This window comes from Telmatherina bonti (assembly GCF_933228915.1).
Source record: "Telmatherina bonti genome assembly, chromosome: 3".
Taxonomy (NCBI): Eukaryota; Metazoa; Chordata; class Actinopteri; order Atheriniformes; family Telmatherinidae; genus Telmatherina; species Telmatherina bonti.
The window spans coordinates 5,485,893-5,513,015 of NC_136621.1; the positions used below are offsets into that span (position 1 = coordinate 5,485,893).

The 27,123-nt window shown below is 47.7% G+C and overlaps 2 protein-coding genes across 4 annotated transcripts in view; both read right to left on the bottom strand.

Annotated features, from left to right (window-relative positions):
* Positions 1-1,722: 1,722 nt before the first annotated feature.
* LOC306774871 (uncharacterized protein) lies at positions 1,723-19,990 on the bottom strand (the record flags this gene model as incomplete). Its single annotated transcript, XM_079265049.1, has 4 exons — positions 1,723-3,646; positions 4,368-4,492; positions 6,665-6,829; positions 19,556-19,990. 4 exons carry the CDS (start codon positions 19,988-19,990, stop codon positions 1,723-1,725), a joined length of 2,649 nt encoding a protein of 882 aa, XP_079121175.1.
* Positions 19,991-20,544: 554 nt separating this feature from the next.
* The window catches only part of LOC306774625 (myomesin-2-like), a 52,894-nt gene continuing 46,315 nt past the window's right edge, over positions 20,545-27,123 (bottom strand). For all 3 annotated transcript variants that reach the window (XM_079264761.1, XM_079264759.1, XM_079264760.1), the window contains 12 exons: positions 26,635-26,779; positions 26,506-26,565; positions 26,362-26,429; positions 26,157-26,270; positions 24,973-25,060; positions 24,839-24,877; positions 23,646-23,751; positions 23,213-23,376; positions 23,039-23,075; positions 22,940-22,962; positions 22,755-22,810; positions 20,545-21,423 (listed from right to left, as the gene is read on the bottom strand). In XM_079264761.1, the coding sequence (XP_079120887.1) occupies positions 20,914-21,423; positions 22,755-22,810; positions 22,940-22,962; positions 23,039-23,075; positions 23,213-23,376; positions 23,646-23,751; positions 24,839-24,877; positions 24,973-25,060; positions 26,157-26,270; positions 26,362-26,429; positions 26,506-26,565; positions 26,635-26,779 (1,410 nt within the window). In that variant the 3' untranslated portion in view covers positions 20,545-20,913. The remainder of the gene's footprint in view (positions 21,424-22,754; positions 22,811-22,939; positions 22,963-23,038; positions 23,076-23,212; positions 23,377-23,645; positions 23,752-24,838; positions 24,878-24,972; positions 25,061-26,156; positions 26,271-26,361; positions 26,430-26,505; positions 26,566-26,634; positions 26,780-27,123) is intronic.

Sequence of the window (27,123 nt, forward strand, 5' to 3'; positions counted from 1 at the left end):
ATAAAATGTTTATTTTCCCTGCAGTGTGTAGTGTGTAGAGAATGACGTCCCACGTGACTACTCTATTGTACGATGCCGCCTCATGTTTAACTTCATTACAATATTAATGAATTATGTTTCGTTGCTTTGATGAAATTAAAAAAATTCAATAAAGAAATCTGATTTTTGATGTCATTTTTGATTTGAGGATTTGAAAAAACAACAACAAAATTGAATGAGCATAACGCGCCCCTTATCTGGGCAAACAGAGCGCAATAAAACGCAGCCTGCATTTATTAAAAAATAAACCAGCAGCCTTTTAAAAAGGTAAAGTATATCAAATCAAATTAATACAGTTTGATTTCTGTGCAAATGCCAAGCAAGTCAGTGCAAGGGTAAAAAACGCAGCAGCATCCTCTTCTCTTTAGACACGCAACCAACGCAGCTATCCTCCGACCTGAGCACCGTTACCAAGTGTCATTCCAGATATATACTGACAAAAATCAGAAATAATTTTATATAAACAGCCACTTTGTTACTCAGTCTGTGTCTATGAGGATTATGTTCTTACACTTTTTCTCTCACTCCCAACTGGCAAATGTAGCATGCTTTCCCTGGAAATGTCTTTCCACATTACTCTTTTTCTTATTTGACAACTTCTCGCTACAGAGCAAACATTCAGGCAATCCTTCCGCATTGGTGATGAATGTTAAGTGCCCAGAGACAACATTGTTGTGAAGTGTCGCCATACAAATAAATCTGAGTTGAATTGAATTGAAACTATGAGCCTGTTGTTGACATGACTAACTTAAAAAAAAAACATTTTGACCAGTGTAACCTGTAGTTTAGGTGGTAGAGCTGCTTGTCTTGTGACCTGATGGTTGATGGTTTGAGTCCTGCTCCCCTAAGGAGGGCTGGTCCTAAGCCTGGATAAACGCAGAGCGTTGTGTCAGGAAAGGGATCCCGAGAGTTTCAGGATGCCTTTCAAAGGAACAAGCCGAAAGGGAAACAACATTAACCAGTATGATCACAGAGAAGATTATTTCCCCAACAGACACATAACTGAAGTAAAATTCTGTAAGTACTTTTTTAAAAAAAAAGGTTTTATTAAACGTCACATCACACAAACCTGACTAAATGTACCAGAAGTAGCTAAAATTTTAATATTTTTTCTGCCTCGTATTAGTTTAATTGATAAAAGATGAAAAAGGAGAAAATCTGGATCATGAACATTATTTGAAACATTTGACGGGATAAATATAGAGGTAGACTTGGTGGTTTAGTCCAGTCTTTCTGTCTCTGGACCAGTTCTCCCAGTGAGCAAGTATGATTGAGATGATGCCGATTAATGGAGAAAACTATTTGCTGGGAAGCATTTTGGCACAGATGAAACCTTTCGCGCTGCTCTATTCAGGCAACTGGAGCATGGGATGTCCAACCAGGCTGAAATTTGAAGCTGCTTCGAGGGTTTTGTCTTGGATTTATTACTGATTTATGTTTTCGGCCCAGCGATAGACTGGCGAGCTGTCCAGGGCGTACCCTGCCTTTCGCCCAAAGACTGCTGGGATAGGTTCCCGCTTATTGGACTAAGCGGTTAGGATAATGAATGAATGAATGATTTATGTTTTCTGATACTTGCAGCTCAGAGTAAAACTTCTGATGACGCATCGTCGTGTGGACGCAGCTTGCAGAGCTGTAAGCGTCTGTGAAGGAACCAGCACTTGGAGGACTGGGCTCCTCCTCCTACTTGTTCTTGCTGATGAGATTTCCCATTCGCTGCATGAACCGACCCAGCTTGTTGTCTGGACCAGTTTGTGGCGGATTCGATGGATGGCCTGCTTTCCATCTTTTCAGCGAGGAGCTTCTGTCTTTGTCGGAGGCGTTTTCGGAGCTAAACAGCAGCTCGTATCGGCTGTAGACTCTCACGGCTTGAGAAGTGGCCACTCCTTCATCGTCCAGGTTTATCTTCTTTCTGCTTAAACGCTGAGGAGTCAGTCTTGAGAATGGCGTTTTCTGCTTTTCTGTCTCCGGCGTGCCACTGAGGGAGCTCTGGGACTGAGATGAATGACCTTTGGTTGCTGTTCGCTCTGCCGCAGACGGAGGATGTTCTGGCCTGGGTGCTGATCGCAGTGAGGTCCTTCTTTGGAGGGATTTTTCCTCCTTATCCGGCGCTTTCTTTTCATTGGCTGCTGAATGCACCTTCTTTCTCACAGAGTTCTTCTTCTGAAGTTCTGGTCCTGCTTGGTCTTTTCCTGCGGGATGACTCTGAGCGTCGCCTGGAGGATGACGTCCCGTAGATGATGGATGACTCTTTGCAGCGGGGGTTTTGGTGTTTGCGCCAACAGGTGTCGTACCGTTAAGCAGAGAGACTCTGTGACTCTGTCTGTCCTCAGGTGTGCTTGATCTGACAGCGTTTCCTTCTGCAGCAGCTTTTTCTTCTTCTCTGTCTCTGACAGCCGAGTCTAAACTGCAGACTTGAGTGTTGGACGTCTCTTTCTCTTCAGGGATCTCAGTCAAAGACTCCATCACCCTGGACTGCTGCAAACTGAGACCGCTGGAGTGCAGCAGAGAAAGTTTGAGCGCCGCATCAGTCATTTTCATGTCTAAATCTGCGTCTGATTTAGTCCTAGAAAGCGCCGTGTCCTGCCAGCTGCTGGTCTTCATTGTCTTTCTATCTGGAGCTGTCTTGATGTCATACTGGGAAACAGAGCGATGGCCATCAGTGAGAAGTTGCGCCCTCCTGCCAGCTTCCACCATCAGCTCGCTGTCTTCCATGTTTGGTGTGTTTAGCACCTGTTCTGTCCCACTCAGCCAAACATCCAGACCTCTCGTTGAAGTCAGGCCTTTCTGCCGTTCTGCAGTGGAGTACACAGACCGCAGGGACTCCTGACTTTGCCCGAGGTTGCCCGTCTCCTGTAGACTGAACCTTTTGAGCCTCATCTCCTCCATCCTGGACTTGATGTCCCTGGATCTACTGTGGATCAGCTGTGACTGGAGGTCATTCAAGCCCCTGTGACTGCCGTGTGGGGATATCATCGGGGTTATTACCTCGTGTGATGCACCTAGAAGCATATCGCTCTCTTTGAGGTACGTGTCCATCTTCCATCTGTGGAGAGATGTCTGAGAGTTGAACGGTATCAGATTGTGGTCTGCACCGTAGCGGCTCTGGTGCCGGAGTTGTTGCTGAGCGGCTCTGCTAGCTCTCAGGTTGGATCCAGTCCCCTTCGCAGTAACATGACTTCCAAAGCCCTTGGTTCCCATCCGCAGTCGGGTCATGGAGTTCACTTTCTGCAGCTCTCCTCCGTAGCTGTGCCCTCTGAGCAAGTTCCCTCCGTCAGGAAAGTGAGACTGATGCAGCCTATCCTGCACGCTCAGGCCACGGCTCAACATGGCGCCATTGCTAAAGCTGCCGTTCTGAGCGCCCCTGATGCCCTCCATCCCTCTGGATCTCATGTGAATCTGATTTAGAGACAGCTGGCTGGAGTGCGGGCTCTGCATCGCTGTGGAGTCTCTGAGGGATGAGACTGGCAGCCTCCACCTGGTCAGCACTGCAGGGACGACTGAACGGGCGTACAGTCTTCTGAACTCCTCGTCATAGGAGCAAACCAGCTGACCCGTGACAACCAGGACCATACTCAGGTTGATCTTCTCAAACGACCACGTGTAGCTTCAGAAAGACAACAGAGACAAAGTGGTGAGAGACGAGCAGAGAAGACGTTGCAAACGATCAGCTCATGCAGTCAGTGCTTCAGTTTCCAGACATCCACATGGTTTTCCTTCACATCGTGCACATTTCAGTGTTGTGCATGTTTCATCCTGACAAGCATACGGCTCATTTTCTCCAACGGCCAACAAACGTCCCACCGATACTGCTTATCGGCCCAAATAATGCCGCGTATGTTTTTTTTTGTTTAGTTATCCCAAAACTTCCATCTGAAAATGATACTTTAATCATTAAAAATTATATGAGGTTCTATAATTATCTGAATTTTATTATACAAAACTACCAATGATTGCGATGGACTGGCAATCTGTTCAGGTAAACCCCGCCTCTCGCCCAAAGACTGCTGGGATAAGCTCCAGCTCCCCGCGACCCTTCATCAGACTAAGCAGTACGGATGAATGAAACTGCCAATAATAAAAACATCACAGAATTCCAGATTATTCTGGACCAACGTTTGAAGCATCACCGGCAGTAAAGAACCGAAAGATCACTGTCATGGTGCTCCTGTTCCACCATGAGTTTCCCCCTTTAAACCCATAGAAGCCGAAGATTGGGCTGGTGTTCCTGCAGCATGGGATGGAGCGCTGCCTTCACCGCCGTAGGAACGCCTGATAATCTGATTTCCCTGCTGTGGTGAAGACAAGCAGAGCTAAGACAGACTCACCTGTAGGTTCCGTACAAAACTGTGCTGCAGTCCACCAGGATGAACTTCTGCTCTAAACCTCCGTGAAACTTCAACCCGGACCGGCACTGGTACTGCTGCCCCCGAACCGTCCGAACACGAAGGTTCTGATGGAGAAACAAACACCAAAGTCATCGCCGTCCATCCTGCCGATAAATCTGATTCTGACCCTGCAGAGGAAACGCAGCCTGATCGTTTTATCTCCGTTCAACCACACAGAGCCTCAGATTTCATCCAGAAATATAAAACAATCAGACATAAAACGTTGCAACCAGCACCAACATGGTGAGATGGTCCATGCTGAGAGAGAGAGAGAGAGAGAGAATAACACAAACAGGAATGGAGGAAAGAAAAGCCTCGGATCTGGAGGCAGGTCACGTGACTGGCTCGCTGTACAAACCGCTGCAACGTGAGAAGAAAATGTTGCTGCTTAGTTATCATCTGCAGGTGCTGCTGACCATGTCCGTCCCTTTCTGAGCGCAGTGTAGCATCTCCTGATGGAAACTTCCAGCAGGATGATGCACCATGTCTCATCATCTCTGCTGCTTCTTCCTGCGTGATGCTTCACGTTAAAACGCAGCAGAATCTCCGAGAACGACTCCACCCGGTTGTATCTGTCACACCAGTTAAAGCAGCTCTGAAGGGAACGATGGTCCAACCTGGTGCTGGATCGATGGACATGATGCAGCTCCACACAAACACACGGAAATGTGCACATGAATCTTATGATTCTGATCAAACACGTTGGTTTGATCCCTAACCCTGAATCATGGCTGTAAAGATTCTCTGTTTGACCTGCTGATGCCGTCTGACAGGAAAATCCAGCCGCTGAGCTGACTGAGAGAGAAACCACGGCTCCACACGGAACAGTGTTTTCGTTTGGGCGTGAAACAAATGTTTGACTTCATCTATGAAGAGCTGCAGCAGCGGCAAGGTCAAGGTTTCCTTTCCCTTCAGATTCATGCTCTTCTTTTTAAGCGTCACGTCTGAGCCAACCTGTCGGATGTGGTTTCTGCTTGAGTCGAACATCTGAGCTTTGACTGGAAAACTTCAGGGTTTCCTGGTAACTATAGGTTCAGATTAAGTTGAGTTTTTATCGTGTGTGCGTTAATTTGGTCCCACATTCTTGTTCACTACCAGCTACTAAACGTGATACTGATGTTTCAACCAAAAACAGCCAGTTCTTCCAGCTCCTCAAAGGGCCTTTGAAACTGGTTGAAAACTGTGATGCAGACTGAAAGAACCCCCCAGGTTTGTAGGAATCTGGCAGATCAGTGCTTCTAGCTGCAGTAGTTAGCGTCTTTGTGTTTAATGAGATGGAGACGTGCTTTCCTTCCTGACCAGAGCAGAACCTAACCCCTGATGGCTGACAGGTGTAGGAAGACTTAAAGTCAGCACTGACCTGAGGGTCAGCTGACTTTTCGGTTTATTAACAACTTGTGCTTTTGCAGAATTAAGGGGCACAAACTTGACGTTTATTAAAGGATGAACCAACTAAAACATCCAGCAAGTCCGGAGTTGTTGTCACCGTTTTCTGTTTCACAAACAGCTGCAGGATCAGTGTCTGTCTGCAACAACTTGAGTCCCGCCTTCCAACCCATTTCAACTCATATGATCGTTTCCTGCAGATGTGATTGGCTGCTGGTAGCAGAGAGCGGATCGAGCAGGGTTATCTGTCAGGTGAGGGAGTCATGGCTGGCAGGTAGTTCAGAGACACCAGGAGATGCTGAGGAAGGTGAAAAAGCCGGAGCGGCAGGTCCTGATGAGGCCTTTGTAGGAGAGTAAATGTTTAAAACAATCCTGAATAAAATATTTTGGACAATCTTGTTTAGATTTTGTGTTTGCTCTGATTTCTAAATGTCATGTTGCTGCAAGTGACTGTAAATCATGAAAAACGTGAATCTCAGTGGGAGTATGAGTAAAAACGTCTCTTCTGGAGAGTTCTGTGGGACACGTTTGTGTCTCTGCTCATGTTCAAATCAATCCCACACTGTTGGCTTTGTGGAGAACTCTGGGACGAATGTTTGGCCGTGAAAACCTGCCAGTGACGACAGAAACCCTCTCAGCATCTGACTTGACTCCAGTCTGAGCCGCCTGCAGACGGTTTACCAGCGTGTGGTGCAGATCCACATCCAGGATCAGAGCAAAACTTTGCAAATGTTGACAAGCTGTTGACGCTTCCACTGATCCCACTGAATCACCTCCTTCCTTGCCTGGTCTGTGATCATTTCCGCCAGACTTCCAGAGTTTAAAACATCAGCAGCGGATTCTTCCCTCACCTTGATGTCGTGGATGTTAACGCCCACGCTGTGGGACATTTTGAGGAAGCTGATGACCTGGGAATCATCCAGCAGGATGTAGACCCCGACTCCCCTCAGCGCTGCACCCACCGTCTCCTTAAAAATGTCCACGTCGGTGAAGACATCCATCGCTATGGCGATGACCTGGAGATGTATGAGACATGCTGACATTTAATAGGTTAAACAGCAGATTCAGAGCTTCTTGCAGGTAATAAACGTTAAAACTGTGAAATGAATCGTTTATGGAAGTTTTCAGTGTATTAAATACGCGACTTATCGATGAACACATTACTGATGAAACTATGCAGAAACGTGATCTGAAGACGTGACTTATGCAGAAAACCACAACACAGAGTGACTTTGACCATTTTCAGGTTGTTTCATTGAAAGTTTCATCCCTGGAGGTCTGGACCGGATCCTCCTGGACTACAGTAAACGACGTCCAGGTGTGTGTGTGTGTGTGTGGGGGGGGGGGGGGGGGGGGGGGGGGGTGGAACGTCCAGTGTGTGTGTGTGTGGAACGTCCAGGTGTGTGTGTGTGTGTGTGTGTGTAACGTCCAGGTGTGTGTGTGTGTGGGGGGGGTGGAACGTCCAGTGTGTGTGTGTGTGTGTAACGTCCAGGTGTGTGTGTGTGTGGGGGGGGTGGAACGTCCAGTGTGTGTGTGTGTGTGTGTGTGGGGGGGGGGGGGGGGGTGTGGAACGTCCAGGTGTGTGTGTGTGTGTGTGTGTGTGTGGAACGTCCAGTGTGTGTGTGTGTGTGTGTGTGGAACGTCCAGGTGTGTGTGTATGGACTGAATACACTTTTTAACGTTTTGTTTAAAAATGCAAACACATTATTTATCACATTTATTAATGATTACTGTTGCGGAGTCTGGAGAGAAGCCGCGCATACACATGGAGAACATGCAGGTTCCACACAGAAAGACCACCGTTCCCGGCCCGGACTCGAACCAGCGACCTCCTTCCGTGTGTGTGACGTATCAACATGTTCTGCTGGTTCCGTACGGAGGAAACACAAGCGAGTTATGAAACATGTCAGACTGAATGAGATCCTTATCTCACCCAGTTTTACCTGTTTCAGATGCAGCAGGTGTGTTTGTGTGTGTCCCAGCAGGGTGGTGGAATGCGCGCACACACACACACACACACACACACACACACACACAGTCTCATGTTGGATGTTTAACTTGTGCCAATCTCATGCTGCGACGGTGTTTTTATTCTGAAGGAACAAGGATCTGCCTGGGGGGAGTTTTTCCTGCCAGCTGCACTCTTTCCGTAATTTAACGTCTCTGCTCATGGAGCTGCAGCTGAAGCCTCCTCCCTTCTACACCTGCTGCACCATCTGAGCCAGCTGGGAGGCTCCGTCACAACTTCTGCTGTGTCTCAGACTCCCAGAGGACTTCTGAACTCTGTCCCAGCTTTGTTCGCTGTTCCTGCTGGAAGAGCTTTTTTTTGTTTATTTATTTATTTATTTATTTTTTTTTTATTGAAATGCATTTACAATACAATCCGACAGATATATGGGAGAATTGCATAACTCACAACTCAAGCTCAATGGCAGCATCATAGATCATTCTGGTTTTCACAGCTTTAGAATTTGTGCAAAATTTCAGTGACTCCATGTACATATGGACATCACAGGAAAACTGACATATTTGGTTTTTTTCTTAGCAAATTTACAACGATGTGTGTGAAATTTAGCAAGTAGAGTGAAGAGGTTAATTACAAATCTTATTTTGTGTGGAAGGTGACAAATAAAACACAATCAGGCTTCTTTCTAACTTGATACTCCAGCTTCCTACTGAGGTACAGATTCACATCATACAGGAGCACTCCCAGAAAAGATGACATGTAGTTTCATCTGCTTGTTGACAGAAGGAGCAGAGATTTTCAACATTTTTATGGATTTTTGCCAGAAAAACATTAACTGGATAGCACCAATTTTCAGTGACACTTCTCGCACTTTGTTGGTAATAGAAAATTGTCTGGGAAGGGACCAGACCTTTTTCCAGTTCATATCAGGATATTCATTATTCCAAATGAAAACAGAGGCAGGGTTACAACTCACATCTCTTTGAATTAATTCTCTAATGCATTTGTTATTAGTTTTTGTACTAAGAAAGGGCTCTGAGTTCCCAATAAAAAGTTGTGGCAGAGCATCAGTTCTAGGTGCAGATGAGACCAGATGTTTGCTTCCTGAGGGATCGGCATCATTAACAACGGCAAATTCTCTAGGAGTAACAGGAAAATGGAATTTTTCAAGAAACTCATAATATGTAAGTAAATGACCATCCCTATTAAGCAACTGATTAACAAGCAGAATCCCATGTTCCACACATGTTTTTAAATACAGAGACTTATGTTTAAAACAAATATCCTGATTATTCCAGATGTAATAAGAGTGTGGAGAAAAGTTATGTTTGTATACTAGAGACCAGGAAAGAAGCATTTGCCTGTTGAGGTTGGATAATTTAATGGGTATTTTATCTATGTTGTAATTGCACCTTAATAGAAAGTTAAGACCACCTAAGGGTTAAAAAACGTGATGGGGAATAAAAGTCCATAATGACTTTGGATTTAACAAATACCTTTTGATCCATTTTATTTTAAAGGAAGAATGTAGTGTGTAAAAATCTAAAGCATTAAAACCACCAGAGTTTAAATCATTAATTATTACATTCTTGCAGATTTGATGGACTTTTCTTTTCCAGATGAAATTAAAAAGAGTTTTGTCAGCAGTCGAGCACACATCTTTTGGGACATTTAATGCAGAGCTGGCATACACGAGTCTAGATAACCCTTAGACAGCAGGACACGGCCGGTTCTACGAAGATCCCTCTGGATCCACAGATCAAATTTTTGTTTAATAGTTGTTATTAGGGGATTAAAGTTTTCACTAGTCCTCAAATTTTCATCTTTGAAAATAGATATTCCCAGGTATTTAACTTTAGATTTTATGGGAACTCCTGAAACTTCTATTTCATTGCATGGTTTAATGGAGAACAAGTCACTCTTAGACATGTTTAGTTTCAGGCCAGAAGCTTTAGAAAAAGCAGTAAGAATTCTGATAGCAACATTTACTTGGGTTTTATCCTGTTAAAAAAGGGAAGTGTCATCTGCTAGCTGGATTAGAGCGACAACCCTCCCTGCAACAGAAATACCTTTTAGCTCCCTGTTTTTAATATGAGTGGCCAGTATTTGCATTGGGAGTAAGAAAAGATATGGAGAAACTGGACACCCTGACGTATCCCTCTATTCAAATCAAACCTTTTGGTACTTCCATGTGGAAGTTTAATTGAACTGTTTGCAGAAGTATAAAGAGTTTTCATAGATTTAATAAACTGTTCCCCAAAGCCAAAAAAATGCAAGTGCTGCAAACATAAACTCATGTTCTAGAGAGTCAAATGCTTTGTGGAAATCTAAGAACAGAATAAAACTGTCATCTGTATTAAATCGGAGTAATCAAGAATGTCAAATACCAATCTAATATTGTCAATTATGTACCTGTTAGGCATGAATCCATTCTGAGGCTCATCTATGATATTATCTAGAACTAACTTTAGTTTTTCAGCAAAGCAAATAGCAAGGATTTTGTAATCATTGTTTAAAATGGAAACAGGACGCCAATCATCCAATAACAAGCTGTCTTTATGTGGTTTTGGGATTAAAGTGATTAAACTTTGGCAATTTTCCAGTTTCAAAGCTTTCAAGAACTACTTTTAGGAGGAAAGGAGCTAGTTCCTCTGAGAAGTGTTGATAAAATTCAGAGGATAAGTCATCTGTGCCAGGAGGTTTATTTGGTTTGAGTTTGTTCATTGCTTCATTTCACATATTTCACTTCATTAAGAGTTATCGGTTTGATTTATCTCCTTCACTAATAATGCTGACATTACTCATAGCACCAAAGAAATGGTGAACATCTTCTAGTGACAGTGTTGATTCATATACAGATTTAAAATCATTTTTGCATATCGTAGCGATTTCTTTTGGATTATCAATAATCTTTCCATCTAAACACAATTTGTCTATACTATTCCTTTTTTGTCTCTGTTTTTCTCATTTGAAAAAGTAACTGGAATTCTGTTCACCCTTTTCATTCCTCTTGGCCCTTGATCACACAAAAGCCCCTTTGGCTTTAGTTATATACAGTTGGTCCAGGAGTTCAACTGGATTCTCTGCTCCTCGGACAAATTTTCAGGTGGAATTGAAGACAGTGAGATTAATTCTGTCATAAAATCATTTTCCTCTTTCATCCCATCTCTTTTAAGATTCGCACCAGTTTTTCTTAAGAGTTTTTGCAACTCAAATTTTAGGAGCTCCCAATATTTACCATAAGATTCTTCTTGTTCTGCCAAATTCCAATATTCTAAGATTAAATCCTTTATTTTCAGTCTTAATGTCTCATTAATTAAAAGCTGATTGTTTGATTTCCAGTAGCCAGGAGTGAGTTTTTTCCTCACATCACATGAAGAAAAATTTAATGTAAGGATTGTGGTTTTCTGATTAGTTAGAGGGCTTGGGTTAATTTCAGTCTTATATGGTAGGTTTAACATGGAATCTGATACCAGCCAAAGGTCTATTCTTGACTGGGAGGTGCCAGATTTGTTACTCCAGATATATTCTGTACAATTAGGGTTATTTGATCGCCATGCATCTATCAAGCCATTTTCAGTCATGAAGTTAACTAGAGTGCTATTTTTTCTCTTTCTACCAGGGAATCAATCAATCCCGTCATTAACTGTAGCATTAAAGTCTCCACCCAAAATAATTTTTACCTTCTCCAAAATGTTTAACAGAAGAATTAATATGTGAACTTAGGATCATTAACAACTCCTTATTTTCTCTGTCGTTGTTATACCTATATACATTTCCCACTAAGTAAAATTGATTTGATAAATAAACAGTCAACAATATAAAGTGTCCATTTTTATCAGTAAGAACAGAAGCAATCTTTCCTCCAAATTTGCATTTAAGAGTCATTGTTCCTCCCGAATGTTGGTTTCCATGCGACATCCAAAGGTCTTCCCCCCACTGTGATCTCCAGAAATTATAGTCCGTTTCCACTGAGTGACTTTCTTGGATACAACAGAAGTCTGCATCAAAGTTTTTTGCATATAAAAATAAAGCTTTCCGCTTTGTAATGTCCCTTAAGCCCCGAGTATTACCAGAAAGAAATTTTAGAACTGAAATTTCAACTCAGAAAAGTAAAACAAAAGAACGTCTGTACTGCCTGAAGAGAAACTAGCAGTTATTACTAACGAAACTTTCCTCAAGAGTAAAGCATATTATTAGCATCATAATAAACGGTGAAACTCCAGATTTTTGAAACGTCAAAATTAATTCAACTCACATGAACATATATTTTCACCAACATGCAGCTGATGGTCTTTCGGTCAGACCAGATCAATCTGCAGCAATCAACCAAAACAAGCCAGACTCCAAAGCGATGATCTGAGCCGTGCCTTTCAATGAATCTCTTTGTTGTCAATAAAGGCTCTTCCTCCAACGCAGAAAGCTAACTTCTTCTCCTCTCGTGCCTTCATGATCTGTGGCCACAGACGTTTGCGCAGCTCTCGATCCTCAGGAGAAAGGTCTTCTTTAAATCGGATCTTCCTCTGCTTCAGGTGCTCTGAATTTTTGGACAGCTTCCATACGGTGTCTCGAAAATGCCTCATTGAAAACTGCAGAAGGATATCGCGGGGAAGCGTTTGGTGGAGTTTTCCTACCAAGCCTGTGAACTGAATCGATCACATCCTGGAACTTATCTTTGTGTTGAGGAGCCACAGTTTCGCATATTTCAATCAGTCGTGCTCTCACATCTTCTCCCTCGGTCTCTGGAAGCCCTCTCAGACGCAGATTCCTTCTACGTTTGTATCTTGATAGTTCCTGAACTTTGTTTTCCAGGTTCACTATCTTCTCTTCTGCCTTGCTAACTCTCTCACCAGTGGCTTTCAGCGTACCTTTAATGTCCTGAACATCAGGCGCCAAAATGTTGATAGATGTTTTAAGTTCCTCGATCGATTTACCAATTGTGCAGCCTTGCTCCTCAATAGCTAGCTTCAACACCGCCACGATGCTGTCGGCCGTATCTTTCTCCATTTTTCCTTTCTTTGCACAAGGTTTTCTTGGTGAAATAGCAGGAATAGGTTCACTTTTACGTTTTGAAAGTTACGTTTTTGAGTTATTTGACATTACCACTTTTTGTAAGAGCCTTCGTAGATGCTGTAGTTTGACAAAAGTTTGAGGACAGTTGCGATTAGCGTCTAGACATCAGCCGCCATCTTGGCCCCCCTGACTGCTGCTGGAAGAGCTGAACTGTCTTGGGGTGTCTGCACGACCTCATTAAGGACGATGTGGATTGACCTTCTCTAGATGAGGCCTGAGTTTCTGCCTCTGGCTGTGTCTAATCACGGTGTCTGAGATTACTACAGATGTGTCAGAATGAGATATGTGTTACTGTGTCTGAGAAACTATCAGGAACACAGAAAGAAATGTAAATGTTTTCTCCTCCCAAAGGCAAACCACATTACTTTCAGATGAAACCAGTTCAGCTCAGTTCATCCAGGAAGAGTAAAGTTGTCGCAGTGGAGGACGAAGTGGCAAAGAGGTGCAGGAATAACACTGACGGTAACAACTGAAGGTTGGAGACAACTAAAACAGAGACAAGTTCATCCAAAGACAATCCGGAGGAAAGACAATCAGACCAACCAACAGACGGCAGCGAACAAAAGAAACTAACAGTTAAATACGCCGAGTGGAACGAATAAAAACACATCAGCTGAACCCAATTTTCACCATCAGCAGCATCAGGACATGATGTGGGATTGTAGCTGCGAGCCGCCAGAGTTTCTGTCTCACCGTGATGAGACAGACGTCTCGTTTCCGTCCCACGCCACGGCGACGAGACAGACGTCTCGTTTCCGTCCCACGCCACGGCGACGAGACAGACGTCTCGTTTCCGTCCCACGCCACGGCGACGAGACAGACGTCTCGTTTCCGTCCCACGCCACGGCGACGAGACAGACGTCTCGTTTCCGTCCCACGCCACGGCGAGACAGACGTCTCGTTTCCGTCCCACGCCATGGCGAGACAGACGTCTCGTTTCCGTCCCACGCCATGGCGAGACAGACGTCTCGTTTCCGTCCCACGCCACGGTGACGAGACAGACGTCTCGTTTCCGTCCCACGCCACGGTGACGAGACAGACGTCTCATTTCCGTCCCACGCCATGGCGAGACAGACGTCTCGTTTCCGTCCCACGCCATGGCGAGACAGACGTCTCGTTTCCGTCCCACGCCACGGTGACGAGACAGACGTCTCGTTTCCGTCCCACGCCACGGTGACGAGACAGACGTCTCGTTTCCGTCCCACGCCACGGTGACGAGACAGACGTCTCGTTTCCGTCCCACGCCACGGTGACGAGACAGACGTCTCGTTTCCGTCCCACGCCACGGCGACGAGACAGACGTCTCGTTTCCGTCCCACGCCACGGTGACGAGACAGACGTCTCGTTTCCGTCCCACGCCACGGCGACGAGACAGACGTCTCGTTTCCGTCCCACGCCACGGCGAGACAGACGTCTCGTTTCCGTCCCACGCCATGGCGAGACAGACGTCTCGTTTCCGTCCCACGCCACAGCGAGACAGACGTCTCGTTTCCGTCCCACGCCACGGTGACGAGACAGACGTCTCGTTTCCGTCCCACGCCACGGTGACGAGACAGACGTCTCATTTCCGTCCCACGCCACGGTGACGAGACAGACGTCTCCTTTCCGTCCCACGCCACGGTGACGAGACAGACGTCTCCTTTCCGTCCCACGCCACGGTGACGAGACAGACGTCTCGTTTCCGTCCCACGCCACGGTGACGAGACAGACGTCTCGTTTCCGTCCCACGCCACGGTGACGAGACAGATGTCTCCTTTCCGTCCCACGCCACGGCGAGACAGACGTCTCGTTTCCGTCCCACGCCACGGTGACGAGACAGACGTCTCCTTTCCGTCCCACGCCACGGTGACGAGACAGACGTCTCGTTTCCGTCCCACGCCACGGCGAGACAGACGTCTCGTTTCCGTCCCACGCCACGGTGACGAGACAGACGTCTCGTTTCCGTCCCACGCCACGGTGACGAGACAGACGTCTCGTTTCCGTCCCACGCCACGGTGACGAGACAGACGTCTCATTTCCGTCCCACGCCACGGTGACGAGACAGACGTCTCCTTTCCGTCCCACGCCACGGTGACGAGACAGACGTCTCGTTTCCGTCCCACGCCACGGCGACGAGACAGACGTCTCGTTTCCGTCCCACGCCACGGCGACGAGACAGACGTCTCGTTTCCGTCCCACGCCACGGCGAGACAGACGTCTCGTTTCCGTCCCACGCCATGGCGAGACAGACGTCTCGTTTCCGTCCCACGCCATGGCGAGACAGACGTCTCGTTTCCGTCCCACGCCACGGTGACGAGACAGACGTCTCGTTTCCGTCCCACGCCACGGTGACGAGACAGACGTCTCGTTTCCGTCCCACGCCACGGTGACGAGACAGACGTCTCGTTTCCGTCCCACGCCACGGCGACGAGACAGACGTCTCGTTTCCGTCCCACGCCACGGCGAGACAGACGTCTCGTTTCCGTCCCACGCCACGGCGAGACAGACGTCTCGTTTCCGTCCCACGCCACGGTGACGAGACAGACGTCTCGTTTCCGTCCCACGCCACGGTGACGAGACAGACGTCTCGTTTCCGTCCCACGCCACGGCGACGAGACAGACGTCTCGTTTCCGTCCCACGCCACGGCGACGAGACAGACGTCTCGTTTCCGTCCCACGCCACGGCGACGAGACAGACGTCTCGTTTCCGTCCCACGCCACGGCGAGACAGACGTCTCATTTCCGTCCCACGCCATGGCGAGACAGACGTCTCGTTTCCGTCCCACGCCACAGCGAGACAGACGTCTCGTTTCCGTCCCACGCCACGGTGACGAGACAGACGTCTCATTTCCGTCCCACGCCACGGTGACGAGACAGACGTCTCCTTTCCGTCCCACGCCACGGTGACGAGACAGACGTCTCGTTTCCGTCCCACGCCACGGCGAGACAGACGTCTCGTTTCCGTCCCACGCCACGGTGACGAGACAGACGTCTCGTTTCCGTCCCACGCCACGGTGACGAGACAGACGTCTCATTTCCGTCCCACGCCACGGTGACGAGACAGACGTCTCCTTTCCGTCCCACGCCACGGTGACGAGACAGACGTCTCGTTTCCGTCCCACGCCACGGCGACGAGACAGACGTCTCGTTTCCGTCCCACGCCACGGCGAGACAGACGTCTCGTTTCCGTCCCACGCCACGGCGAGACAGACGTCTCGTTTCTGTCCCACGCCACGGCGACGAGACAGACGTCTCGTTTCCGTCCCACGCCACGGTGACGAGACAGACGTCTCGTTTCCGTCCCACGCCACGGCGACGAGACAGACGTCTCGTTTCCGTCCCACGCCACGGCGACGAGACAGACGTCTCGTTTCCGTCCCACGCCACGGCGAGACAGACGTCTCATTTCCGTCCCACGCCATGGCGAGACAGACGTCTCGTTTCCGTCCCACGCCACAGCGAGACAGACGTCTCGTTTCCGTCCCACGCCACGGTGACGAGACAGACGTCTCGTTTCCGTCCCACGCCATGGTGACGAGACAGACGTCTCATTTCCGTCCCACGCCATGGCGAGACAGACGTCTCGTTTCCGTCCCACGCCATGGCGAGACAGACGTCTCGTTTCCGTCCCACGCCACGGTGACGAGACAGACGTCTCGTTTCCGTCCCACGCCACGGCGACGAGACAGACGTCTCGTTTCCGTCCCACGCCACGGCGAGACAGACGTCTCGTTTCCGTCCCACGCCACGGTGACGAGACAGACGTCTCGTTTCCGTCCCACGCCACGGCGACGAGACAGACGTCTCGTTTCCGTCCCACGCCACGGCGAGACAGACGTCTCGTTTCCGTCCCACGCCATGGCGAGACAGACGTCTCGTTTCCGTCCCACGCCACGGCGACGAGACAGACGTCTCGTTTCCGTCCCACGCCACGGCGACGAGACAGACGTCTCGTTTCCGTCCCACGCCACGGCGAGACAGACGTCTCGTTTCCGTCCCACGCCACGGCGAGACAGACGTCTCGTTTCCGTCCCACGCCACGGCGAGACAGACGTCTCGTTTCCGTCCCACGCCACGGTGAGACAGACGTCTCGTTTCCGTCCCACGCCACGGTGACGAGACAGACGTCTCGTTTCCGTCCCACGCCACGGCGAGACAGACGTCTCGTTTCCGTCCCACGCCACGGCGAGACAGACGTCTCGTTTCCGTCCCACGCCACGGTGACGAGACAGACGTCTCGTTTCCGTCCCACGCCACGGTGACGAGACAGACGTCTCCTTTCCGTCCCACGCCACGGTGACGAGACAGACGTCTCGTTTCCGTCCCACGCCATGGCGAGACAGACGTCTCGTTTCCGTCCCACGCCACGGTGACGAGACAGACGTCTTGTTTCCGTCCCACGCCATGGCGAGACAGACGTCTCGTTTCCGTCCCACGCCACGGTGACGAGACAGACGTCTCCTTTCCGTCCCACGCCACGGTGACGAGACAGACGTCTCGTTTCCGTCCCACGCCACGGCGAGACAGACGTCTCGTTTCCGTCCCACGCCACGGTGACGAGACAGACGTCTCGTTTCCGTCCCACGCCACGGCGAGACAGACGTCTCGTTTCCGTCCCACGCCACGGTGACGAGACAGACGTCTCGTTTCCGTCCCACGCCACGGTGACGAGACAGACGTCTCGTTTCCGTCCCACGCCACGGCGACGAGACAGACGTCTCGTTTCCGTCCCACGCCACGGTGACGAGACAGACGTCTCGTTTCCGTCCCACGCCACGGTGACGAGACAGACGTCTCGTTTCCGTCCCACGCCACGGCGAGACAGACGTCTCGTTTCCGTCCCACGCCACGGCGAGACAGACGTCTCGTTTCCGTCCCACGCCACGGCGAGACAGACGTCTCGTTTCCGTCCCACGCCACGGTGACGAGACAGACGTCTCGTTTCCGTCCCACGCCACGGTGACGAGACAGACGTCTCTGCTTTCATGTGGAACCTTGTTTGTGTGGAGAAACCACCAGAAGCTCTAAGCGAACACTGATGTTCTCTGTTTTTGGTTTGTTCTGTCTGGATGTTGACGCTGGTAAAGCAGGGTGTCCAAATTCGCTCCTCAAGCGCGGCTGTCCTGCAGGTTTTCCATGTATCCCTGCTCCAACACACCTGGCTTCATTTAAATGGATCCAACAGCCAATGAAATTCTGCACAATGACTGCTTAGTTTGAGTCAGGTGTGTTGGAGCAGGGATGCATGGAAAGTCTGCAGAACTGTGGCCCTGGAGGACCGGAGCTGGACACCCCTGTGGTCGAGTCTTTTAGCCGAGTTTTTCCTCGTCATGCTGCTCTGCTAGCATCATGTTAGCGTCACTGCTGTCTGCTAACATCTTCCAGATCATTAAAAAGTTTTGTGTCTTGTGGCTCCAGCAGCATCTTTTTACTCCTCCGACCAGTTCAACCCAGTTGCTGTCTGATAACTGGTAATCCATCACCTGCAAGCTGCAGCCGCAGCAAAGCGTACTAGTCTCGATACTGGCTTCCAGTTTATCACAGGATCCAGTTGAACCTTTCATTTCAGCGTCTCAGAGACCCGGCACTGTCTTACCAGTCTCCATCCAGAGCTCCGCGGCATATGAAGCACTGCATTCATAGATCCAGATCAACCGGTGAATGTGCTGGAGCATTTTCAGAGCCTCTCAGACCCTCCATTGCTTTAAAAACATGCATTTATTGCATGTTTTTCTGTTTACCAAAATTTTATTCCCATTTTTATATTGTTTCATGTTTTTATCTGATATGAGGATTTGTTTTCCTGGAACTTAAGTGCAGATAATATATCTGCGACAGCCCTGATGGTCCGTCTGCTTTGTGGCTTGCAGACGTGTCTAAAGGGACTAAACCAGAGGTAGGAAAACTCCGGTCCTCTAGTGCCACAGTCCTGCAAATGTTAGGAGTTTCCCTGCTGCAACACACCTGGCACACATCAGCAGACTGGTGCAGAGCTTGATGTCAAACAGGTGTGTTGCAGCAGGGAAACTCCTAACATTTGCAGGACTGTGGCACTAGAGGACGGGAGTTTCCGACCTCTGGACTAAACTCATAGCAGTTACACAAACATCCCGTTTGCCAAGTTAATGATGTATTTCAGTGAGTGAGTGTCCAACAGAACAACAGGGCGTGTTTTCTGACATCCAGATGAAAACGAGCGCCACGGACTCGAACGGGAAGATTTCACACTCAGATGGAGCATTACAGGCTTTCTGCCTGCTTGTTCCGACACTGAAGCTGCTTCCTGAAGGTGAAACTTTAACATGTTGGGATTTTATAAAGCTGCAGGTTGCCTAGCGACAGCATCCTCGCCATCCATCGGTGGATGATGCCTCTGGCTCGCCATTCAGAAATGAAGCAAATGTTTTTTCTGTAAACGTACCAGATGGAAGATCTCTCCCGACTAAAACTGCTTCTTCACTCCTGCTTTTCATGCAGACTTCCAGCTGCTGCTGGACTTTGATTAAAGGCTCTTTTTGTGAGATTAATCATGGAAAAACAGAGTTTGGTTGTCACGGTAACTGGGTGTGTTGAACTGTAGAACTGGTGGAGCCAGTTTCTGTGTATTAATGTATGACCAAGCCCTGCAGTCTGTAGCAGGCAGAGAAATATGTAGCGATGTCACCGACACCCCCCATCCCCCCCCCCACAAACCCGCCTGATTGGATCAGCTTTCACAGCTCACCTGACACGCCTCCTGAATCTGCCGCCGAACCACCTCCTTAATGGTGGGTGTGTTTAGTCTGGGGGGGTGAAACAACAGGCTGATGCTGGTGTCAGTGCTCTCTAACGTGACTTCTGGCCATCCCAGGTCCAGGTCTGGCACCTCCTCCTCCGACTCGGCTGGGAAGTAGGTGGAGGGGCTGCTTTCCTCTGGCAGTGAGCCTCTGGAATCTTCCTCCACAACCGGTAATTCTGCATTTTCCAAAATGAAGAGAATCTCTTCCTCTGACAGAAAGCGGCTGAGCTGCTCGGCTTGGAGGAACTCCTCGTAGGCCTCTTTGCCTCCACAGAGCAGAGCGTAGATGGCCAGGCGGTAGGATTCCTTGTAGTGTGGCTGGACGTAGACCTCATGGGCGTCCTCTCTGCCGACAGACAGGCAGGATGGCCTGGACTCCATGGAGGCTGGAGCCCTCTGAGTCTGGAAGCCACAGCCGTCTTCTTTACCTTCAGCGTGATGAGAAACTGTTACAGGATTCATGGAGTCCCAGCACCTTTAAAAAGCCTCCGTTCTGTTTCACCAGGCGTGTGAAAGAACTAACATTTCACCTGCACTGACTTGTGTTTACATTCATCCAAAATATTAAACAATTTATGACAGATTACAGAAATATGATCATAAACGGAGGAGATATAAAGTCAAAGTAAAACTCACTTTAATGTTGTGGAAATGAATCCAGGCTGTCCCGCAGAGTCCTGAACCCTGAACATGTCTAGAACCAGAGCTGGTTTCAGCTCCAACGTGATCCGGAGCCACACTGAGGAAACCAGCAACCTGTTGTACCTGCCCTGTTCACCGCGCTGACAGTGACTGGAAGAAGCCCCGCCCACACAGCTCACCTGAGCTGCAGGATTGTTTGCCAACCCAGCTGTCACGCCTGGCTCCAACACATACATGCATATTTTTCTCTTTTATTGCCGCCAGACAGTGAGAGAGACAAGAAAGAGGCCAGGTGAAGGTTGATGAGGTTTATTACCGTCATGAAGCAGCGGAGGGAAAACACGACAAGCCAGACACTTCAGACAGGAAGTGAACGTTTTCTCAGCGGATTCCTGCATTATGAGGCGAGAACAGTGAGATCATCTCATCATCGCTCTGACTGCACATTCCGCTTTATTCCAGCTCTGATGCTGGGAGACGGAGCGCCACCGCTCGGTGGAGGGTTCAGCCTCTCAGCGGCGGTTTCAGCCTCCATGACGAGCGGAACGAGGCGTGGAACTTCAGCAGCGTCTACAACTAAACAAACAGCTCACGGTTTCATGCTCATGCTAAGAATCACTGTTACTACGGCAACCGTCTCCACCCTCAGACACATCCACCTTTTACTTTCTGGGTGGGGTTGGAGACTTCATGAATCTGGGAGGGGTTGGAGACTTGACACTGCGAGGGGGAGTCGGAGACTTGGGAGTCGGGGTGGGAGACTTGGGGACTGGGGTGGAAGCGGGAGTGGAGGCGGGGCTCTTCATGGACTGCGCTGGGGTCTGGGCCTTGGGCGGGGTGGGGGTCGGGGTCTTGGCGGGTGGAGCTGGGGACTTGGGCGCGGGTGCAGGAGCGGCCATTCTGGGCTGTCCCAGCTTGGGCTCAGGGATTGGCTCGCCGTGTCGGTAGACGCTGACGGTAATCTCCACGAACTCGCCACCGTACTTGTTCCGGACGTTGATGCTGTACTTTCCGGAGTCGTCCGGGGTGACCTTGTTGATGACGAGGCTGGCAAACTTGCCGCCGTCAAATGTGACCTTGGTGTGCTCCGTGGAGGAGACCTCCTGCTCGTTCTTGAACCAGGTGACCTCAGGGGTGGGTTCTCCCCACACGGTGCAGGTCAGGCTCAGAGACTGCAGAGGTCAGAGGTCATTCAGAAACATTACAGGTTGATTAAACCAACAGATCATTACCAGAGATGCACATTTAGCTAAAATACACAATCTAAACAGTTTTATTCTTGACTAAATGTAGAACATTCCCAGTAGAACATAAACAACAGAGATAAACTGAGACATTTTCCTATTTCATTAAAAATATGAGTTCATTTTGAATCCAAAAGCAGCAACAAGTCTGTAAAAAGTCGCCAACAAAAGGCTGGAAAAGCAGGGATACAAAGAGCACTTCAGAGAGGCAGAGTCTCAGACGGAAAGGTGGACAGAGGTTCACCAGTCTGCGTATAAAAGTTGTGGAACAATTTCAGATAAACGTTCCTTAACATAAAAATAGTGAAACTTTGAAGATCCTGAATCTAAATCTGGCGGAATCTCTGTGTGCATGGGCAAAGGTGGCACACATCATCAAAAGCAAAGATGATTCCCTGCTGGAAGTCACTGCAGGGACTCAGGAAGACTTCCACACATGCAGGTTCAAGCTCCATCATCATAGGGAAGAGGATCCAGAAACATGCCATCTTCTCTGGACCAAAGCTCATTTTAAACGTTCTGAGTGGAAACCTGGATGAAGATGTGGAATAGTTTGTGGACAGCATGGACGGCGTGTCCTGCAGACTAAAGAGGAGAGGGAGCATCCAGCTTGTTATCAGCCTGCATCTCTGATGGGATGGGGTTGCATTAGTGCCGATGGCGTGGGCAGCTTCCACATCTGGGAAGCTCCATCAATGCTGGAACATCTGCTCCCATCCAGACAACGTCTCTTTCAGGGAAGACCTTGCAGGTTCCACCATGCTGGACCACATTCTGATGGTGGAACAGGAGAACTGGTCTGCTGCAGTCCACACCTTTCACCAGTACTAACATCTGGAGCATCATGGAAGCAGAAATCCAGCAACAAGGTCTAGTAGAGATGCTGGAATCCTGCATCAGACCAGAACGGGACGACATTCCTCTCCGAAAACTCTAGCAGCTGCTCTCCTCGCTTCCAGATCTTTCCAGACAAGAGGAGATGCTAACGATGCTAAATCCACCCTGAAACTAGTTTTTACAGATCTGTTGCTCCCATCAGATATCTAAATATTTAAAAATTGAAATTACATGATTAAACGTCTCAGGCTCAACATCTGATACATTGTTTTATCTTCTACTGGGAAATCAATCAGGGTTCATAAGATTTGGAAATCAGTAGATTCTGTTGTTATTGGGTTGTTAGAAAAAAGCAAGTTCCAACCTGAAATTAGTTTGTTGAGAAAGCCGAAGGGCTGTCCAGAAAACAGATAAATTCTCACCTTCTCTTCCATAATTGTGACCACATCAGGTAGACCGCCCACCACTCTGCCACGGTCTGCGGACAGACAACAGAAAATAACTCATCTGAAATAATAATAAAATGTAATAAAAGTGTCTGTTAGAGTTTCAACATCTTTTATCTGAAACATAAAGGTTAAATCAGCTAAATAAAAGTTCCACTTACTCTTCTCAGCAAATGCTGCAGCTCTGAAAAACAAAACTCAGTATAATTTACGTGGTTTGACACAGTTTAAAGTCAAAAGCTGCTGCAATCAAAACTCACTTCAGTCTGAGGTACTCCTCATAGGCGTCAGTGTAGGCTGCAAAGACAATGTGAATGAAAAATAGAGAAGAAAAAATAAAAATAAAAGCATTAGAAAAAATAAAAAGCTAGAGAGAAAACAAATGCATGAAACAACTCAAAAAGTCAAAATAAAATAAAAGCACACTGCGTTACCTTGTCCCGATAGGTCGAATGTCCGGGTGTGGGTTGTAACGCCATCTGAGATCTCGATGGCGTAGTGACCTTTCTCTTTATCGGATGGATCACAGATCTGCATCCAGGCCATCTCCGCCGTGCCGCCGATCCTCATCTTCTCCGAAGAGGCGATCTTACTCTCTCTGCAGGTTCATACCACAAACATCACCAGTTTCATACAAACACAGATCAGTGATGCCCACTCAGGGTCTAGCAGAGGTTGTCTGATGAAAACCTCCAGCTTCTGAGAACCGTATCGTCACAAATACACAGCATGTTTTCTAGAATACAGATAAAATATTCAGTATGTATCTGATTATTTCTCATAAAACACGGAACATTTAGAGTAAATTTACAGCAACAGGATAAAAACCCAAACTGAGACAGACAGACAGAAAGCAGGAGGCTGTACTTGTGCTTCCAGATGGTCTTCATCTCCTCGGTGTAGTAGTTCATGTAGCACTGCAGCCTGATGCCCTCTGGAGTGCACTGCAGCACCAGGTCAGAGGCAGACGCACCTGCCGGGGAACACACACCTGCAGTCAGGGGCGTGAAAACGAAACCCCGACAGCGCGGCGTGATGCAGAAGTCAGGGGAAAGGAATCAGGACCAGCATGGTGGGGTGAAGAGGTTCTGCGAGGGGGGGGGAGCAACCGCTGCATCTCTTTTTTAATTCATCTTTCATTTATTTTCTCATAAAAAGTCAGTTTCCCTCCTCTGAATTACTGAGACTCATATGAGTCATGCCTGCTTTTCCTACGGCCCCCAGTATTAGTAGTAATAGTAGTAGCACTGTTATTACTCATTTTAGCATAGTTATTACTACTTTATTGTCTTATTACCTCTTCCTCTTGTTTTTTTGGTTTGCTGGCTTTGTTGAGAGGCGCTTTATAGATAAAAGCCTCTATTTTATAATTAAATATTATTCTTTCTTTTTAAGATTCTTTTGCTGAATTTACATATTAATGCTGGACCAGACAGGCCAGGTGGTGGAGCGAGTAAACAGAAGAATCTAGACGAAGCCGGAAACACCAGGTAGAAAGCAGCAGCATGGAACAAGCAGCTGCAAAACCTGGAAGAAAACAAAACTACCTGCAACATCTGCAAGAAAATCAAACCATCAGGAGCACCCACAGAAACACAGACAAGCTGGAGAAAATCATCAACCACTACAGGGTAAATATGCAAAACCCTTAAATAAGCACTAATAACAGTAAATGTTCATTCATTCATTCATTCATTGAACCACCTGGTCTGATTAAGGGTCATGGGGGAGCTGGAGCCTATCCCAGCAATCACTGGGCGAGAATAAACATCAAAATTATAATACATGTTCACAGTCTTGTAACCAAGAATGCTCTTCCTAATACCTCACTCACATCTTTTCCAGTTTTATCTTCCAGGTTTTTCACTGTTTTCTTTGTTATTCTTTCTCCTAACACACTGAGTTGTAAATATTGACATTATTTTCCATAAAAAGCAAAGACTTGTGGACTGTTGGAATGATTCCTGGAAAAGTTGTGCGGTCAGTTTTATTCACGCAGCTGAGCTGAGCAGCGGGAAAGCAGCCGTGAAGGAAGTCACGATGACCCAAACCCAACCTACCAGCAATGTGGGCGATGGCACTGATGATGTCGTCAAACACTGAAAAGTCAAAGAGGAGATGAAAGTCAGATGCTGCAGAAGGCAGGAAACGTGTCACCATGTCCATCTATTCCTTCTGGAGAGGAACAACGCACCTTTGCCTGAAATGTCAAACAGCGACGTGTCCTTCCCTCTGTCGTCACTCAGCACGGCTTTAAACACACCCTGATCTTTTCTGGAGAACTAAATAAACACAATTATTGCAGCAACAGCAGAATACAAGTCTGGTTTTACATCTACGTGAAGGAAAACTGTTTGGTTCCCAACATGCAGAGAACTCATCAACCACGGCTGAGTTGGACAGAAACTTTAAAACTCCAAGCTTTTTCTGGCTGTTTTTGTTCCGCTTGGTTGTTTTTTTATTTAAAACTTTATGTGGAAGCTAATTCCTTTTAATCCCAGCCAGCCTGCAGACACGATGTTTTCAGCCTCAGATGTCAGATTATGAGGCTAAAATGAAGTAAAATTAATGTATTTATAGTTTCTTACAAACAGAACTTCATAGAAATCTTTTCTCAAATCTTTTGGAGGAAAAATATCTGCATATTTCCATATTTACACTTTTTCCTCATTTCCACGTCTTCCTGCTACTATCTACCTGCTCTCCTCACTGCAGCACCTCCACCTCAGCTGCATCCCAAACGTCTTCTTGGCTTTATTCCAGCCATAGAGGATCATTATTTTCCTGCTTTTCTCATCACTTGTTGATCTTTGGCTGCTCCTGATTGGACGTTACCGTCAGTTTAAGCTCTCTGATTGGTGGAAAGTCTGACAGGAAGTGTCTTCATCATCATGTCCAGGTGAAAATAGAGGTCTCTTAGCAACATGGTAGTGATGGTGATGAAGATGTGATAAATAATGGTGTTATCATGGATCAATGTTGTGTCTGGATGTAAACCTGGACAGATAGAAATGCTGGAAATCCTCCGGAGACCACCTTAAAGGCAAGACATCACACTATACTGCTTGGTATAAGGGACAGTGCTCAGGGTCAAGCTGAGTTTTTAGGGTTAAACTGGACCTGATCCCAGTCGCAGTGGGAGGTGATGACCTGGACACTTCCAGGATAAGATGGAGGCTCACTCTGGCTTCCAGCGCCAGCTGACCTTCACATGCAGGTCCGACTGTGCGGACAGGAATCTAAAAGTCCAGTTTTTAACCGTTCAGCATTTAGGGAACCGTTACTGGTCAGTTTGGGAAAATACAAACACAGAAAGCTGAACATGAGCTCAGTGTTTGTTCCACAGCTTTTTCATGCTGACATGAGGGATGTTTGTACCATCGGCAGAGGAAGAGCACACGCTCCAGACATGACGTTGGGGGGAGTTTCTGGAACAATCTCATCATCCTCTTTGTACCAGTGGAAAGCAGTCTCCTTCTTCACATTAGCCACCTACAAGCAGGGTCGAACAGAGTCAGCCAGAGAAGGGAAAGCTTGCAGAATAAATGAGGTTAAAATGCAGCTGAACCTGCTGCTTTGTTACCTTGCATGCGAGCATGACAGTGCAGTCCTCTGTGACGGTGAAGTAGAGGTACTCGGAGAAATGTGGACCTGCAGCGGGAAGAGGGAATGAACATGTTCTTCATGTTGGCGTTCACTCATAAAGGTGTTGGAGTGCTTGGCGTACCCTGCTTCCTGATGTGCTCCTTCCTCTGGAACTCCGCCTCCTTCAGAGCAGCTTTAAACACTGAAACAGAAAAATCAGAAATCAGAAATCCACGAGAGCTCGATCGACCGTCTTCCTGTTGAGTCTCACCATCTCCCACCAGGACCAGGGAGCTCTGGTTTTTGGCCTTGCCGTCGTGGATCTGGACGGTGTATGTTCCCTCGTTGGCTCTGGTGAACAGATCCACCGTCATCTGGATGACGCCTGTCGCCACATCATGGCTGATCTTCTGACCCTGACAGAGAAACAAGGATCAGGTTTCCACCAGGACGAGTCTGGCATGTTTTCTACCTGCTGCAGCTCTGGGACGATGCAAACGTCTCCCGTAACTCACAGAACGACGTCATATTCACAACCAAGCATTTGTTTCACATCAGAACATGTGAGATGTGTGAATGTGATGCGTAAGATGCCAGGAAAGCCAATATTCATGTGATGCTGTTTAGTCAGCTGCAGAAAAGTCACGGATGTCTGTTTGTTTGTTTTAATCAGATTAAATCAGAAACTAAGTTAATTTACAGCCTGGATACCATCATTTCTAAACCTTTCACATAAATTCATTAAAATTTTATCTTGTGA